The 19,452-nt window shown below is 38.4% G+C and overlaps 2 protein-coding genes across 2 annotated transcripts in view; one reads left to right on the top strand and one right to left on the bottom strand.

Annotated features, from left to right (window-relative positions):
* Positions 1–2,895, bottom strand: part of LOC146459875 (patatin-like phospholipase domain-containing protein 7) — a 50,423-nt gene extending 47,528 nt beyond the window's left edge. The window contains exons 1-3 of the mRNA XM_085088646.1: positions 2,809–2,895; positions 2,654–2,735; positions 2,412–2,503 (exon numbers count right to left, since the gene is read on the bottom strand). Coding sequence (XP_084944772.1) covers positions 2,412–2,503; positions 2,654–2,735; positions 2,809–2,874 — 240 coding nt within the window. The 5' untranslated portion in view covers positions 2,875–2,895. The remainder of the gene's footprint in view (positions 1–2,411; positions 2,504–2,653; positions 2,736–2,808) is intronic.
* Positions 2,896–3,243: 348 nt separating this feature from the next.
* On the top strand, positions 3,244–11,133 carry LOC146459878 (uncharacterized). Its single transcript, XM_085088672.1, has 9 exons — positions 3,244–3,561; positions 4,629–4,767; positions 5,983–6,048; positions 6,816–6,889; positions 7,659–7,737; positions 8,308–8,363; positions 8,459–8,531; positions 9,063–9,198; positions 10,366–11,133. The coding sequence occupies exons 1-9, from the start codon at positions 3,355–3,357 to the stop codon at positions 10,604–10,606; spliced, it is 1,071 nt and encodes a 356-aa protein (XP_084944798.1). The 5' UTR covers positions 3,244–3,354; the 3' UTR covers positions 10,607–11,133.
* Positions 11,134–19,452: the final 8,319 nt, after the last annotated feature.

Below are 19,452 nucleotides of genomic sequence, written 5' to 3' on the forward strand. Positions count from 1 at the left end.
TAAGTGTCAACAAAACAAAACATTATTTCCATGTAGTTTGTCCATTACTGGAAAAATGTATCATAAAATTATCATACAATTGCATAACATTTATTATGTACATGTTTGTAAGTACTGTGTGGACAGTCCAGATCACCATTCTATAGCTGCTGTTTCAAGACGTTTTTAGTGATGGAAGAGATTTGAAGGCCATGTATTTCCATATTGGTGCATTGTAGAGGAGATAGAGACCACACACACAAACAGAAAATAATTATAAGTTAGAGGTAAATTCATTGTTCACTGCCTGTGTTCCTGTATCCTGTAGGGGAGCATGGTACATGTACCTCAGGGTCTAAAGCAGGGCAGTAGTCAGCACGAGGCAAGACAAGGCACTTGCCTTGTCTAAGTTTTGTCCCAGAATTAACAAAATAAATGTATTATTAATTGAAAAATAAGTCCCAAATAGGGAAAATACAGTTGCGGCCTGAAAGCTTAACCCCCATAATGCAAGCAAATTTGGGGGAGAATTCAAATGATTCTAGAGGGCAGTTTGTTCAAACTTAAATAATGTAATCATTATGGTGAGTTTATGGACCCCTAAACCTGACCCTGTTAAAGTTTTAATTTCCATCAGATCATGCATCTTATTTGAGAACAGCCATTTATTAAGTTCCGGTTAAAAAAAGGTGGAAGGGCTGAAAGACACCTAGTACTCCCATGTTCAACACTTTCCCCTCTGTCTTTCGACCAATTTAGCTTCTTGTGTGTATTTATACATGTACCAGCCTGCCAAACCCTGGAGTACAAAAATCTGGAGATGTCTAGAAATCTTTGCATTATAGGAATGTCATTTTTGACAATGTCTGAATAGTCTCTCTGAAAATCACCCGAAGGCCTTCTGAATGTTCCCGACATCTCTCGGTTAGAACAGCATTAACCTACCATGTATTGTGCACTTTGATTGGTTGATTTCTGACCAATTACGATACTCATTAAATATATATCAATTTGATTGCTCTGTTTTACGTTTTCCCATCGAGAACAGCTCAAATAAGAACACTAAATCCAGTTCTTGTTTTATTTTCCTTCTTGACATCTCAAAAATAACGAAATTAATGACAAAAAATTTGAAAAAGGCCACGGAAGGCATTTCCCAGGGGATTTGGTGCTCTAACCGGGAGACCGGGAAATTTGATTAAAAACTTGGAGACTCCCGGGAAAACAAGGAGAGTTGGCTGCCTCCAGTGAGCTTTCTAATACTCAATGTTTAGAAAAATTATGTACAAAAAATCCTGCAGTGTCTGTACCCCCATGTGATTTTAAGGAACCACTTTGTAGTGACTAAATGTGAAATAATATTAATACTACAGTGTAACAGTAAATTATAGTGATTGGCCAGAACAATTATTGTGATTGGTAAAACTAATGATTGTGATGAAAGATAATGTTGTTACTAGAAGAATTATAATTGAACTCCTTGTAAAATTAATGAAATTTCAATAATTTTGTATTTATCTATAGAACAAAGATGTATTTACTACTGTACAGTACATGTAGTTTACAGCCTAAATTTAACACTGATATTTTTGGTGTAATTTCTGGGAATGGTAGATCATTAATTTTGATTCAAGTTGCAGAATTAAGCATCAACCTTTGGTCCTTTGAGCATTTAAAAAAAATCACTAGCTAACTTTAGCATTTGCAGGCCATAACATAACAATAAACCAAATTAACTGCATTTCTCTTGCTATATCATGCCTGTTTGGAATCTGTTCTGAGTTCTGGGAAGATAAACAAAATAACAGAGCAAGCCTAGGTACCCTGACTGAGGAGACATTTTGTCATGAGTAGTCATGGTCTTTTCTTAAGGGAGTAAGAGAGAGGACACTGGGGATGAGGTTACTCCTTTGGTGTTGACATTACAGGTACAATACATGTAAGCTTGTTTATTCTTGTGCTTTTTCGCACAAATAATTGGAACCTGGCTTAAATAAAATTAAAACATTCACCAGTACTACTTGGAGCTTTGAAGTGCCCATTAATTGTAATTTATCTCCTTCGTCGCAATGATTCATGTTGATTTTTCACCAAAACAATCACTTCCACCAAATGAACATGCAACTTCAAGCTCCGGCTATGATTTACATAAACACTCTCTCAACCTGATTTCCCTACAGTTGTTTCAACAGATAGCAGATGTACAGTTTGCTTTAAAAACTGCACGCGGATAACTAAACGAAGCAGTGTTTCAACTCGACTGATCATGGATTCTTATGCCATCATTCGCCGGAGGGAGAGCGGTTTTACCGCATGAAGTCAAGAGTACGAAATTAAAGCTCAATCGATAGTACGATATTTACCTATGGTAATATTGTTGATTAAAAACCAAATCACTATAAATGTTAAAGGCAATATCGGTGGCAACTCACCTTACGAAGATATTTCTTTCCGTAAAATATAACTTTATCTCGTTTTCGAAACCTCGGTTTCGGGGAAGCAGGAGGTTCATGTGGGACTTCGACTACGAAGAAAATTGGTTAAGTCAGTAAATTCTTACGATATCACACCGCCTGATAAAAACTAATAAGGTGAAATAAATATAACATAGATATATCATGGACGTAAGTTTGATATCAAACAACGGGGCAGAATCAACCAATATTGTGCTTACCCTTTTTGCGTAATAACCTCCTCCAGAAATATAACGCAAACAAAACGACCACGATGGACACGATTCCTATGATTAGATTTACCTAAAACGCCAAGTAAATACACATTTATCATACTGCCTGATAACGAAACCATTCTTTGCGTGTGGCAACTCACCGAAACTTCAGAAAAGAGACTAATTTTTTGGACGAAGTATTTGGAGGCGACTCTTGCGGCGTCCATTTTGGAAAATGTATTATGGTCTTGAAGTTAGCCGCTGACAATAACCACACGCGGGCGTGTCTGCCTCTTTTGCCACGTTGTTTATGTTTATTTGCTACAAACGTCACCTGAAACAATGTAACAAATTAAAATTCAAAACAGTACTGTGAATTGTTTCAATGTTCGAATCAAACACTATCGATAACTAAAAAAAATCACTTTTGAGTCTTGTGAAAGGGAAACGCTGTGTCAGGTCGACGGCTATATTCGTTCCCAGGGCTTTTCGGCCCCACTCATTACTTACAAGGAAAAAGAGCTGGGAACTAGGTTGAAGCAGAATGGGTAATTTCGGTAATTTCTAATGGCATTCTAATAGAAATGGTGACGTTCAAATCAATATTATGACCTAATACGCAAAAAGAGCGTTGTTGTTCAGCATATCATGGCGAAATAATTAGGCTCCACTTTTTTTAATTCTTCTTTTTACTTTCGCCACTCAAAATGGCCACAGCATTAGAAGAGGTCTCCGAACGTCTATTGGCGCAAGAGCGTAAAAGGATTCACGAGTCTTCAAGACATATTTACCCTAGGTGCGAAAAGAGTACTGGAACGACTTCGTACTCGATTGACTTCCCGAAAAAGGAAGGGAAGCCAGCATCACCTAGACCTTGTTCTGGCACCAGACGAAATCGACCACACCCATCCCAGGTGAGGATACAATTTTTTTTTTGTCTCAGGACAAAACCCGACGCTGCGAGCAGAAGTTTCTTGGTCTCATATTTTTTATGCGCTGATAGGCAAATAATTGAGAAGCTGAGGCCATAAAAGAACTATGTACAATTTAAGGTTGATTTTTGTGTTAAAAACACAACATTTGACAAACATTTAAAATAAAGATAAAGGTTAACTGATCGGACAGTCTGAAACCACCTTGAAACGGCACGCTGCATGCTAATCTAGCCAGGTTGTAACTGAAAAAATAATAATAACTCGTCAACAAGAAGTTATATATAGGGCTGAGAAAGAAATTACAATTGACCTAGAATACGGTAAGGAAATGACATTGGAGTAACGGGGATGTTGCCTGTACTTAAATGATGTCTAAAAGTTTTATTATCACTAAATTAAAAGATGGCATTCAAGATCTCTGTCTTCATTTTTGAAAATCTGAAAAAGTATTTCAGGTGCATTTGACTTTAGTATTTTAATCTCGCTGCTTATGCACTTAATCACAAGAAACGCTTCTATTTATACTGTAATTTGAATAAACACTCCAAAGGCTCAACTTTACACGATTCAGTCTCGTTTATACAGCTATTTCAATTAACGTTGTCAGATCAAAGCTTAAAGCTTAAAGACATCTTCAAAGAGGCTGCCACCTCATCCATTTGATATTCTGGCTAACATTTCTTTCATCCAAATGGCTCGCCCGTTATATCATCACTGGGCGGACGAGGCATAGCTGATTTTGATGAACTTATTCATAAAAAAAATCCACAAAATCTTGAGGTCTGGTCTTATAGCTTTATACTTTGATCCGACAACGTTAATTGAAATAGCAGTATACTGGCATTGAAAAAGATCAATCGCAAATCAGTCCTCTCGTTTACTTTTGTCGACAGCGGTTCATTGTGCTTCAACACTGACAGTTCAGACCTATCTAAGAACAGTTTTGTACCATTTCTTTTACTGAGATTCTCTTTCTTTCACTGAATAAAGTTAAAAATAGTAATTTTCCCTCACTGATTATCTTGACTGAAATCTTCCTTTCACAGAGGTTTCTAGACTGGAGGATTCCTTCCAAGCCGATGCCTCGCCAGAAAACGCGTACAAATGACACCGTTAAAACATTCTTAAACTTATCAGATGTAGAGACAAGTCAGCGGTTTTATGATGACTACGTGGGGAGAACTAGTAAGGCTTACTTTAACTAAATATAAAGTGTTCCTCTTGTCCTTTGCACCTGTTGAAAGGAACGGCGTTCAAGTTATAAAAACCCTTGACTGAATTTGATCATTTTACGTTGTTGTTTTGCGTACTAAGAAATGTTCCAAAATATATATTACGCACGTGCAGAACAAATTTTTCCATTAAACTTATTGTCCTCGTTACCCTCGCCGTCGAAGGGAACTTAGGGGCTGTTTACATGGAGGGAGGAAGATCCTAGCACTAGGAAGATCCGAGAAGGCGGAAAATCTTTTTGTTTGCTTTACACGCAAAATTTCGGCCGAAGTGGTTACGAAGTGGCGAAGGAAAAGAAGAATAACTTTCGGCCTTGAGCAGCTAAACGCCCGGCTGCCACCATGTTTGTTCTTTTTGTCCCTAGTACAAGGATCTTCCGAGCGAAAGTACTTTACATGGTGCTACTGGGGATCTTCCTATCTCTCGGCTAGGAAGTTGCTTTTTCTAGCAAGATCCTAGCGCTAGGGCCAAGTACAACTTTTAGCATGCAAACTGAATAGAGAAAACATATGGCGCTAGGATGATCTGCCCTCTAGGATCTTCCTAGTGCTAGGATCTTCCTACCTCCATGTAAACAGCCCCTAATTAAGCAACGACGACGGCGACGCCACGAAACAATTTGAGGATAAACAATTGCCCTGCACGTGCGTTTTAAATTTTGTTACATTCTTTACCGTCCTCTGCAAAACAACAACGAGAAATGACCGAATTCAAGGTCTTGTAGAGAACGTGAACACACGACGGTGAATTTTTCATTCTCTCTCTTAACTCGAACGCCACGCCGAACAATCTGGTTCCTAGGTAGTTCGCTGTTTTTGTCAGTATAAGTTGGATACAGCAAAGTCACAGGTATGAGGGAGCTTTGAAGGTAGTGTCCTGAGATACCGGGCTCGAACCCCAGGCACCCGATTGTCATCCGACACGCTATTGAACAAATACATTGCTCAGTGCAACTCCCAGACATTATCTTATATCAACTTTTATCGCGCACGTGAGCCATGTGGGTTGCAATTTTTTCAACGTGAGTCGTGTAGCCCTATCATTATCATTATCGTTTCCCGTTGTCACTCTCATTCTCTTTCTCTCTCTCGAACTCCCTATCGTTGTACTTATCTTTATCAGGTCATCTTTATTGTTATTGAGGTTGATGGAGACATTTTCTTTTAGATACAGATATTGACAAACGTAAACTTTGTCAGGACAACAGCCCGATGGTGCCTCGCTATCCAACAAGTAAGAACGATTATTTTAAGCACGGTGCCTACTAATACAAAGGTGTTATGCACAATTTATGACTATGCGGATAAAGCAAATCGTAGCAAGGGACAATGAAATTCCCCACCCCGAAAAAATGGGGGTAGCCATGAATTTTGTAGAGATAATAATGTAACAATAGTTCTGAAAAGCTTTAAAATACTTTTTGTTTTTCAAAATCGACGCTAAATTCTTGTCTTTGCGCATAGTCATAAAGCGCGAAAAATACCTCTGAATGGGTAGGCACTTTCGTTAAGAATTTGCCATTTCTCGAACCATCCCGAGATGCGCAGAACGTCTGCATAGAAGCGAAAGAAGGCACATCAAAATAATTGGTAGTTTATCTTTTCAAACGTATAACATTTAGTGCGAGAGGTTTCTTTTGAGTTCAAACTACTGTGTATATTACGTCCCATTCACACCAACAAAACATTTTTAATTAAACCAGGTTTAACAAAATGAAAATTGGTAACAGAAAGCTGAAACATTGGCTTTGACATAGGATTCAAGTAAACTTTAACTTATGCTTTCATTTGTGCTAAATCTGTCGTCGACAAAAATCCAAAAGCAGCTTTTGTGAAGCAACAAACTTTAAACTGTGTTTAACTAAACAGCCGTTTAAACGTGTTTAAGCCTTGGTGTGAATGGGGCAATAGTTGCCTTGTCTGCCAATAAGGCAAAGATATTGATAAACATTGGGAGTTCACATAACGTTTCGTTATATTTGTTTTCATTTTACCGGCTAGGGCCTAGGGTTCTTCAACGGGCCGAATTTGAAAGAAAATCCAAAAAGGAGACAGTAGCCAATTCTCAGGCCAGAGTAAGTTACACTACCTTCGATCTAATACCGTCGTTGTCGTTGTTGTTGTTGCTGTTGTTGTTTTCAGTTGCACAGGATAAGATCTGCACGCAAAAGTACTTATCGAAGGAAACCTCAAACAAGCTAATTCAATTTTTGTGATCGATAGGATTGATTTAGTCTAACATCCGGCTTGTTGGCCTACCCGCTTACGAGTTAGAAACGTTTTATATCAGAGGCTTCAGAATACTGGTCCCCTTCCCTTCCCCTCTTTCAGTTCAACCCTTGTTATGAAGCTATTAGCCCTTTCCTAAGTAGATTACTTTTAGAGCGGGTCTCAGGGGGCCTTTGGAAAGCGCACACCCCCACAGTTCAAATGCCTAATCAAAGAAGGGTGATGAGAATTAAATTTTCATACGGCATACCTTTTTGCGCAAGAAAAGCAGGCCGAAAAATAAATCTACTGGGGGAAAGAGTTGACTCTTGTATCTAATACAGAGGCACTTAGTGATGGGCTCCTGGTCTTCCTCACGGTGTTTTTCAGACCTTTAATTTTTGGCAGTCCTTTCTGTTTTCTATATTAATTTTTTAGTTTTTTTCTTTAAAGCGTGCTTGATCATTTCGGCACTAATAATGCGCTCTAGAAAGTTATATATATGGCTATTACGAATACCACTACCATCGCCATCATCATTAACACCAACATCCATAGAGAGTAAAAATAATCTTTGAAGTCGTTCGGAAGATTATTGTACAACATTTACTGGGGGATTGTATTGTTTCTTTTCAGCAAATTATGCCACATATATGCATGTCAAAAGACGCAGGACAGAAGTACGTCTCATTGGTCGGAAAAACTTCTTCAAAGGGTAAGAGTTAGTTGTTGCAAATTAAAGTTAGCCGTACAAGAGAAGAACAAGTGGAATTGTCGTAATCAAACTTTGCTGCAAAATGCAATGTACTGCTATGTACTGCGTAAGTGTAACAAGGGAACTTAACACCGTTTATACCGGACTCGTTTTCGTCTTCTGTGACCGGGGCACGAGGGAGAGGCGGATTCTGCTCCTCCTCGTTAACTTCGAGGGTATTGGAGTATGACGATGAAACTGGGAAGATGGGTACCACGTCCAAATATGTTTCTTTACAGTCCTCACGGGAAAGTGAAGACAATATTACGTGGGAATCGCATGGCGGCCATCTTGGATCCGCTGTCTTAGATTTCTGAATTTCCCCCAAAATTCAGGACAACCACAACAATTGATCAATAATTATCAAAACCAATAGAAAAACATTGAAATGACAAAAAACGTAACAGCTACTGTAAGAAAGTTAATGGCGGGTTTGGAACATACCAGATAAAGATAGAACCAAACAAACGTTCTTCTCTCTCTCATGCGCGATTATTAAACCAAGTGAATTTGTGTTTTTGTGATGTTTAGAAAGAATCATGGTTGATAGCTGTCTCGACGCTGGGGACCGCGGATATTTAGGAAAGGTAAGACGTTACTGTTGGCTAAGGAAAAAATTCACACAGCTTCACTTGCTTTAAAATTAGACATTCACTTTTACTTGTCTGTTTTCTCTTTGAAGAGTTTGGCGAACACAATTCTTCCTGAAGCAATTCCCGCTATTCACCAGTGGCTTAAAAATCAGAATGAGACAGGTATACTTAGTTTTGCCCTTATTAGCACAGGCAGACCACCCTCTGTGTGTGTATTGTAATTACTGTTTGGGACTTGAGACTTGATATTCAAGCGGCATGATCGGTTGAAATTTTGGTGGAGATATTAAAGTCGCCTTTTTCGTTTTGGCTTTATGTTGAAGTAAAGTTTCACTACTACGTATCTCACCAAGGAGTATGGTACGCCAAAGTGAGATAAGGATAATGGTTCAGTGATATTCCGGTCTTTTAGTTAAAAACGAGAAAAGAGGAATAGGTCTGAAGCTATTCCTTTTTTCTGAAAAATTGCCAGTGTGAGGGACTGCTCCATTTGACGTCTCACCAAAAGGAAAGCATTCAGTGTCTCGAAAGTGGCCAGGAACGTATACTGAAAAAAGTTTAATACACCTTCAGATCTGGATTCTTTTTGAAGCGCATTGGCCTTAATTCATTATTCAAAACACTTCTTCGTGTGATAAAATGTTTTAAGGAAAAATTCAAACACCTTCTTAAAAAAAAACCCTTCTTTTTCAGATCGTAACGTTGTGGTGGGTTTTTTGAGCAACCTCAGTAAAAGCACAGTCTTCGATAATGATCAGGAGTTAGAGAGGAAAAAATTTCGAGAGAGGTCTCCTCGTTTATGCAAGAATGCCTCAGCTGAGGTCTCCAAGTAAGTTTGTTTGAATTTTAGTCTGACAACCCACTAACTAGAGGCAAATGTTACGAGGAATTTCAAAGGCAGCGTTGAACACAATTCAAGCCTTAGAGAAACGAGTGAAATAAAATGAGCTCATGCATGGCCTAATGTTGCAAGCAAAAACAACATGTAACCCATTTTTTTTTGGGGGGGGGGGGGGGGCGGAGAGGGGGATGAGTGGTGGGGGTAGTTTTTTATATTGAAGAGAGTGCCGATTCGATTGTTATCCGTAACTTAAAATGTAAATCACTCTAATGAAATGTGCCCTTACACCTCTGTTCAGTAGAAACCATTCCATTTGGAAGTTTCACATTGTCAAATTACATGGGTATACCGGTTCATCTTCTCGCTCTCCAAGGTGCTCAAGATTCTGTAGTAGAAGACAATTCATTCATAGGGGTGGGAGGGGGGGCGGATTTTGCCATTGGCGACACTGAACCTGACAACCTGAATAACTTTTCACACATTTATCCTGGAACAATTTGATGTGGTCGGCTAGTGGTCATTGACTTTGATGTTACCATGGCAACCATTTTTTGACAAGCTGTATTTTCAAAATTACTTTTTAAAATGAAGAATATTACTTTTCTCATTGTATTTCCCACGTTTGTAATTCATATTAATGTTCCTTTATTGGTTTTGATTACGTTTCGTTCAATTTTGGCGCTTTTCTGAAGTTTTTGGGAAAATCCAGAAATCCAAGATGGCCGCCATCTGGCAATCATGACGTAATAACAACGTCATATGACCTCAAAAAGAAACATTTCGGACGCACTATTTATCCTTCGAAGTGTCATTGTCATAGCTTTAATAGTCGCGGAGTACAGTTATTGAGGGGGGCTCCCCAAACCCCCAGAAGATGAAAAAAAAGCCCTGTCTACGTAGAATTAATGATAGAACAACACAAAAATTACAGTTCTTACAGTTTAAAATTTGATGTAGGCCATGACGGATAATCACTGTTTGAAGGCGCAGGTGAAAAGTAGTAAAAGGGCCGAGTTTGTGTGGTATGTTTTGCTTGCCTGTGGGTAAAGAGTTGTCCGTCCCCTATCTCAAAATATAAGGGAACTTAAGCTGCAACGATAGCGACAATGCCAACAAAAACGTCACTTAAAATCCTTTGACTTGTCTCTTTCTCAGAGCTGGTCGGGACGCCATTAGCGATCAAGTTCGTCAGATGTTCTCTAAAGATGACAACTGCGCGGAACGACGTGGGCCAACAAGATGCCCACCAATAAAGAAAGGAAAAAATTTGACACGCTTCCCACCTCGAGGCTTCACGACGTATAACTATAAGGGTGCACTGTTCATGCAGCCTCGCCGCTGCCAACCAAGACATTTTGAGATCCATCCTGAGTTTCGCGACATTTCTGCCAAATAATCTTTGCACGCACAGACAGTTGCATGTCTTTGCCACTCTACAGCAAGGATTCATTCAAGAATTCATCCAACTTTTTTACAGTATTCCTAAAGCATGCAACTTAGTGAAAGTTTAAACCACATCAGTGAGGATTGAAAGTAATTTTTCACATGAAACAAAATGATCGATTTCAAAGTTATGTAATGGAGTTCGTCACTTTCTTTAAGTAATTTTTATCTTTAATTTGTTCAATATTCAGAACGTGAGTCTGTATTTTACCATTGAGCTCATCCCCAGGAGCTGAGTAATTTTAACTGTAGAAAAGGAAAAGATGTAGTTTTATGACCTTCATCCTAATTAGCAACGTCCTTTTTTTCTATTCATCACTGTGAATGCTTTACTTGTAACTGCATTCTTGTGTGCAATGAACTGTTTTATCAGGGAGGGGGGTAGAAGTAGGGCCTGAGGGCGAGAGGCGAATGTTTTCAAGAAAATGTTCCTCTCGTAATGTGGCCAGCGGAGTTTTGAATAAAAGTGGAAAACACTGATTTCTTTTTTTCTGTTGTTTGGTTTCTATGTATTGCGCAGGCTCTAATCTTTTAGACGTCCTTTGCTTTCCATTTTAAACAGGAAAATATAAGATGTCTACGATGGCAGCGAGATCTATGAAAACTTTAAGGCCTACGCTCCGAAGGTCGGGTCGCTCTGAGCTGCATAAAGCTCAGAGCTTTGGAGCCCATATGGACTGAGAAGAAATATATAAAACTTATCCCCCGATTATTTCCTTTGAACAGAGACTGTAGAGATAATTAATTTAGGGGTTGTGTGGAAGTCCCCCAGTCTTGCCGAATTTCTTATCAACAAGCAACAACGAAAACAGCATATAATTATATAAAGCGAAATAAAATTGCAAAATTCAATACATCTGTAAATTAGGCAGGCGAAAACAGGCAGTACTAAATTTCCCATTCGGCAGCAATTATTTTTCATGAGATTCCGAAATTCCATTGGATTTTACAACAACTGCACACTCGCAAAACGTGATTCCGCTGAAAAAACACGATCTTTGATTGCTTTGCAAGTTTTGCGAGCATCGCTTCGAATCATTTAACAGAATATATGGGAAGTTGCTTCCAGCATGTCAACTTTAATTTTATGCAACAATGAGTTTGACGCCACGTCATAAAGAAATAAGGTGGACTTTAAAACAAGTTCGCAATCGTCAACATCATAACGTGGCTCATTTTAAGAATACATCCATTTTATGCCAACGTCAACACGATGACTCAAACGTTTATTTTCATGCTGTGTGCGAAGTTCCTTTTTTTTTTAGTTCCGTGTCATTGAACAAAGAGGTATCTAAATCAAACTTTCTTCCTGAGGAAGATATATGTACAGTTAAGTAATTTGCATAAACTTCCGCGTAACTTCGATCACGCCACTAAAGTAAATGTGAAAATAAGTAAACAAGTTTAAAATTCCTTGACCACTTATATGTCTTCCTGGGTTGGTACCTAATGTTATTCGGAAAATATTCACTGATAAACAAGGAAGTTTGTATGTATATTTATCAACTAAACACGGTCCATTTCATAGAGAAGAAGGGAATGCGAAATACTATTTTCTGGTACCTGTTTATAGGTTGAGCTGATTCGTTTGTAAGACTGACAAGCGATGAATTTCCATACGGGTCAAGATCATATGCAACACTACTTACTCCTACTCGGTCGTATATAATGGCGGGGAAACTCCTTGTCTGCACTTTCCGTTCCGTAAAGGATTGAAATTCAAAATAGATGTTGTTTGTTACCCATCAAGGAATACTGAATGAGTAACGTCTTTCCGAACTCAACATTAACACAATTTTAAAAGCTGAATCAATCGGTGAGGTTTTCGGGTAAAAGACTTCCATCTCCATTTTGCACACTGAACATTGAACATTGTATTTAGAATCTTTGTTACTTCAAAGAATAACAATTCGCTCTTTACAAGTAACAAAATAATTGAATCTTTTCGGTTAGAAAAGGAAAGTGGCTTGCGAGCGGAGTTGAATGCTTTTTAACACGAAAAATGTTCCCGGCATTTGTTGCAGCAACTTTTTACCTGTCGGTGGGTAAAAAGTTTAGTGCCAGCCGCCTACGGAACTCCAGCAACGATGGCGGTAACGCCAGCGAGAAGGTCACTTGAAAATATAAACTCACGTTACCTCAACTACGTCGCGAAAATTCGAACTCGTTCATCTTGTACAATGTGGCCAAACTATATATTAGCTCTGAGCAGCAACGTGTTCAAGTTAAAAAAGAGAGATAACAATACGCGTTCTCACGTTGTTCAAAAAAACTTAAATTTGGTCATTTCAATGCAAGTTGCCGTTTTGCAGATGACGGCGAGGAAATGTACCAAGATGTATAACGCACAAGCAGAGCGATTGTTATTGCTCACCTTTTTTCCGGCGATGACGTTAAAGTTGCCGTCGCCGTTGCTTGAAGGTTGCAAATTGCATCCAGGAGTGCAACTGGTTAAAACCGGTTGATTCCTAAATTTTCAAAGTTGGATAAATAGAATGTAAATTTTTACAAGGCAGCCAAGAATTAGTTCAGAATATCGGGAGGTTTGCAAAATGTTTGGGGATGCGACCAAAGCATATACAAGGGAAACGACTTTTGATTCGAAGAATCGGGAGTTTCGAAAAATCAGGATTTCACTATACTTTTAAGGAGCGAATTGTTATCCTTTGGAAGAGTAGAGATTCTAAATACAACGTTTGACTCACTGAGAACCGTGGATAACTCAAACAAGTTCTTATAAACTTGGTCTGATGGAGATGGAGGTCTTTTAACAGAACCATCACCGATTGATTCAGCTTTTAAAATTGTCTTTTTTTCGGCTTCGAGGGACGCTACTCAATAAGTATTCCTTGATACATAATAAACAACTTCGAATTCTATTTTGGATTTCAATCATTTACCGAACGGACCGGAACGGGAAGTGCAGACAAGCGGTCTCCCCGCCATTATATACGAATGAGTACGAGTAAGTAGTTTTGCATATGATGTTGACCCGTATGGAAATTCGTCGCCTGTCAGTCTTACAAACGAATCAGCTCAACTTATAAACAGGTACCAGAAAATGGTATTTCCAATTCCCTTCTTCTATATATATGAAATGGACCGTGTTTTGTTGATAAATATACATGCAAACTTCCTGACATATCAGTTAATATTTGCCGAATAACATTAGGCACCAACCCAGGAAGACATATAAGTGGTCAAGGACTTTGAACTTGAATTGTTTACTTATTTTCACCTTTACTTCAGTGGCGTGATCGAAGTTACGCGGAAGTTAATTCAGATGTACTTAACAGTAAACATTTCTTCCTCAGGAAGAAAACGTTTAATTTAGATACCCATTTATTCAATGAGTCATACGGAACTTTAAAAAACGAGAAACTTCACACGCGGCATAAAAATAAACGTTTGTCTCATCGCATTGGTATTATAAAATTGTGGTATTCTCAGCAGAACACGGTCCATTTCATAGAGAATAAGGGAATTACAAACACCATTGTCTGGTACCTGTTTACAGTTTGTAGGACTGACAGGCAATGAATTTCCTTACGGGTCGTGAGCGTGAGCAAAACTAAGTTATTAGTACTCACATGTACATAAAGGCGGGGAAACTGCTTGTCTGCACTTTCCGTTCTGTAAAGAATTCAAATCCAAAATACAAGTCGTTTGTTATGCGTCCAGGACTGAATACTGAATGAGTAACGTCCTTCGAAGCTTAACATTAAGACAATTTTAAAAGCTGAATCTGAATTTGTGAAAGACTTCCATTTCTATTTTGTGACTGAAGTTTATAAGAACTTGTTTGGGCCTTTCTTGGTTCTCAATCAGTCTAATATTGTATTTAGAATTGCTTTTACTCTATAAAGGGCAACAATTAGCTGCTCCTTATTAGTAACTTCCTTCCGGATTGAAAGGGTAGTCGCTTGCGAGAGAGCTGAATGTTTTTCAACACGGCATGTATTACTCAGTCATTACTTGGGCAGGAAGTCAGTTGCAGAACATCGAGCCACCACCTTTGGTCCAGGATGCTCTACCCCTTCTGTTCTTTCCTTGACTAACTGTCATCAAGTGTCTAGCATTTTTCTCAGGATTCTGGCAGTCCCCAGCAAACACACACGCTGCAAGAGCTCCATGTTGGAGGACATCCCCAGCAGTTTCAACCATTTCTCAACTCCTCCCGAGATTGTACCCAATACAATGACTACTGGAATGACCAAAAACAGATCGGCAGTTCCAAATCCGTTTCAACTCGTGCTTTAAGTCATGGTAGTTCTCAATTTTTTCTCTCTCCTTACTGTCTATGCTGGTGTCGAAGGGGCAGGCAACGTCGATAGTAGGTTTTCATGTAAATTTCAGACACACAGACCGTTTGGCAGTTTGCTGGATATTTCTTTGAGTTTGATTTTGCGTCTGCATTATATTGAAAAGCATATTATGATCATTCAAAAAAAAGTTAAGTACTGTACAGCACTTTCCTATAAGCCTGTTCACTTTGCTGCAAAAGTTGTTTCTAAGCATTCAAATATGTCTTCATGAATGCGAATGCGCGAGTTTCACTACCAAATAGTTAATTCAGTCACTGTTGGTTGCTTCACGGATCAGTTGTACAAGCCTTTAAGTTAATTTTCCCACGTCACTGAGTTTCGAAAGTCAAATGAAGAGTGAGTGCTTCAATGTTCAGTTTGGCGAACACCATAATATTGATCATTATTAGTGATCCATGAAATTATAAAATGTAAACACGATAAAATACGACAAATATATTCTCTTAACGATCTACTCCGTAGCAAACTACTCCAAATCAACAGTCGAAAAATTAGTACGTTCTCAGTCACTGATCTATTTAGCATCGTTGCGAGCAAATCTGATCCAGAAATTATTAAAAGCAGGCGCGTGTTTATGTATACTATAAACTAAAATCAAGAGGGCTATGTGAAAACTTATTTAGACTCTAGATCTCTAAATAAGAATAGTTAAAGCCAAACCAATCGGAACTTCGAATTTATAAGACGTGCAAAATGAATGTCGAGAGCAAGGAGTTTTTTCCTCTTAATATTGAAATTCTTATTTATTATTGACGGATCGAATGCTTGATTCTAACATTTCAAGGCAAAACGAGTTTACCTCGAATAGAGCCTATCTATGGTATGTAGTGATTCCAATTAGTGAAGTTCCTGCGGAGTAATGTTCTCCGAAGATCTTATATGTGTGATTAACACTGAACTTTAGAAAGACTGGTACTTTTCGAAGTATTCTTTCCGAAACTTCCCCGAAGAAGATCGAGAAAATATTAACATGCTCAGATTAATCTTGCAAATTTATACTGAACATCTGTGTTGACTTCCTGGGTGCTATCGGTTGATCACGCCACACACTTAAGGAGCTTTAAGGTAAGGAAAACATGGCAGTTCAAAGTCCTTGACCACTTACATCACTTGCTGCGTGGGTTGGCTATTATACCTAATTGATAAATTCATTGAAGTAAAATCTACTGCCGAACATGTCCGCGGTGCATAAATCTGCAGAATCACGGTGCTTTTCTTGGACAAGATCATGAACTGGAAACATTATCTTTGAGCATCAGTTGTTGTTACAATTAATGGTGAAACCTGAACAATTTCTATCAATGATCGCGACGATCATGAGTTATAAAAGTAAATAAGTCGGTTCAGCCGTACTGTGGAAATTGTTCCTTGATTTTCGGGTATAGAAAACAAATCCAAACTAGAAACACTTAGCCGAGGTATGCTGAATCACGATGACCAAAACAGTAGAGAATTGACGTCCGTGAAAATTCAAGATCATTAACAAGTTCTTAGTTACCTTTGAATCTTTCCTAATAATGTGTACCGTTGTGAGTGGGCATGCTCGTTAAGCTACGAACTTTGCAAGTTGCCATTAATCTTGTTAGATTCAATTTTCAATCAACAATCTCATCTCCCTCAGCTTTTTATTGTGCTGTAGAAAATTATTTTATGATGATTAAAGACTCCTGCATCGAAAATGGACTCTTATTAAATTGTTCTAATATATTGTATACTTTAAATGTTTGTTTGCGTATTCCAGCGTCGCAGTTTCACCCAGTCAAATGGATGAGTGCTTCAACAACGTCAACATGTACAAGGGCTTACGCTTGGTGAAAAATTGGGTAGTCATTACTAAAGGTCACTAATGACCCATGAAATTGTAAAATGTAAACAAGATTTAAAAACTATGAATAATCTACCTGCCAAATGCAGTTCCCCTCCTCCAAAACAAAATCATTTAATTCCTTAATGCTTATCAGGGTCGTTTGTGGTCGCTCAAGGTTTCATTTAAAAAAAAAGTATACCGCCAAAAGTGGCTGTTCAATTCAGCATTATTTCGAGATAGCATGGTAACAAATTTTTTTATCAAAGCGGTGACCCCGATTTCTTGGCTAAAGAGAGATTTTAATGGAAGGGTGTCTTAGCTGTCTTTCTCAGTATCCTGTACAGCAATCATAGTCTCTACCGGAAGGTGTATGATGCTGGTTTCTTGAACAGACCTAACGTGATCTAACAACTGAGCTGAAAGGATATTAATCGAAACAAATGAACTTAGAAGTTGTAATACGTGTAAAAAGATATAAAGAACTGTCCCTTCAAGTATAACGGAAATTCTTATTTACAAACAGAGGAATGATGATTCGCTGAATGATCTCTTCCTCGGTGAAGTACAACTTGTTCACACAATCTAAAATGATACTTAACTTAACTGAGACACTAAAATGATTACATTTATCAAAATAAAGGACACTTAGAGAGCAAATAGACCCCTGTTACTCTTCTCTTCATAGGGAAACCTTTATTCCTGTGACGATGCCTTTCTGTTTTATGCTTCAATGCAGAAGGATTGTGTACAATCCGTTCCAGGCTGAGCAATTACAATATTACAAAATTCAGTCGGAATAACGTTCACTCCACCATCAACATTGAGTTCTCAACAAACTCCTTAAACTATACTAGACCGGCTTGATTCCTTAGGTTTAGGTTCCTTTGATGACTTAGGTTTAGCAGGGAATTTGGAACAGGAAATTAAAGCAAGGTCTAGAAAAACGATTTTGATATTACAGTGAATCAGGTGATGATCTTAAACATGCGCTACGCACTCAACATCTCACACTCAGTTTCTCATTTTTTTAGGTCTCTCTGATCTAGTATATCATACGAATCGAAGTGATTCTATTTGTTACAAAATGTGGCAATATTGACACTCTTGGACAGTTAATACATAAGTACATAAATCGGGCTTTGGCTCAATCGATCAGAGAAACTAAACTGCACCTTTTTCGGCATTGCAGACGGCGATCGGTAATTAAATGACAAACTACGAACACCTTGACAAAGTAAACGGACACACTTACAGGGTTATTCACGAACGTCTGTGCTTTCAAAAGACTTAAGTGGTCTAACAATGACCACTGTCTCAGTCTGGAACACATGAAACCGGAAAATAGATATCGACGCTAGTTGTACATGTAACATGTATTTTTGTAGGTACTATGAACTATGAGCCCCAAAATCAAACACCGCACATTCTACGCAGGATTTTAGTCATATCCTGCACGTATTTCTTCTGGGTGTTTTTACACCTTTACGGGAACGTGATTTGTATTGTGGACGTTATGTATATAAATACGTTTCCGATGTAATATTGTTTCAAACTCCCTGACAAAGTGTGTAGTTGTCAGACGAAACCGGTCGGAGAATAACCCTTGAGTAAACAAGATTTCGTTGCTGTGTGCTGCTCACTAGTTCCTTGTTAAAAATTCTCCAGTATCTAAATTTTTCCACACCAACATTTCCGAAGAAAAGTCTTCTTTTCGTCGTATTAAAGCCACAGGAATCAAGACTTCACAACTGTCCCATTTCACTCAAAATTTCTTTTTCCGAGTTTGCCTTTGCCATTACTAAATAATAAATCATTCTCATGTCTCATTTCAGTTGAGGAAACATTTTAGCCATTTTCAGCTTTACTCGTTTATTCGTTTTGCTTCAAGCTTTTATAAATTAAGTTTGTTGATTGTCCTCGCAGCGACAACTTGCTCTGAATCAGACCTGATCAAGTATTAATCTTCTTCCGCAGTCAAACCATGGAAAATGTAATGGCACCTACAACTCTCTGATCTACTGCGTATTAACCTTACACAGGCAAATTAACTGTTATGATGGGAAAGCACCATTCTAAAAAAAATTAGAGTGTACTAGCGAGGCTCTGCTGTATAATGTCAAAATATGCGACCTCACGCGAACGCGTACCACACTAGCTAATAATTGACCGACACTACCTTCGTACTGTATGTTAACTGTTATGATAGGAAAGCACCGTTCTAACATTGCTCTGTTTTTGCTTTTAGTTCTTTTAGTTTTCGTGAAAATAATTTGATTTTAGAGAAGCCGGAAATTACAAATGCTATGGAATGTGTGCAATCCCTATCCGTGAGGCTTTTTTTCTGGGAGCACTTGTTGTGAGGTTCTGAGAGAGAGCCCCCACCCACGCACTGTTGGATTTTAACTTTAATAACTCGTCATATTTTAGCCAAGGTCACCAAAACTGAGCACTAGGTGAGGCAATAGAGAAAAATAATTGCATCATCTTACGAACAATAAGGGCATCTTATCTGCTTAATCTGTAGTAGTTGGTCCTTACATTCCAATGAAATACATCTGAGAAATGACAAATTTCACTTCCGTTTATCTTGTACGAATCATGTTAGGAAAGTTTGATAACTGTATGTTGGTCTTATAGCAATGTACGTTTTATTTCTTTCTGCTCAAA

This window comes from Pavona decussata, unplaced genomic scaffold, assembly GCF_977016875.1.
Source record: "Pavona decussata unplaced genomic scaffold, jaPavDecu1.1 SCAFFOLD_215, whole genome shotgun sequence".
NCBI lineage: Eukaryota > Metazoa > Cnidaria > Anthozoa > Scleractinia > Agariciidae > Pavona > Pavona decussata.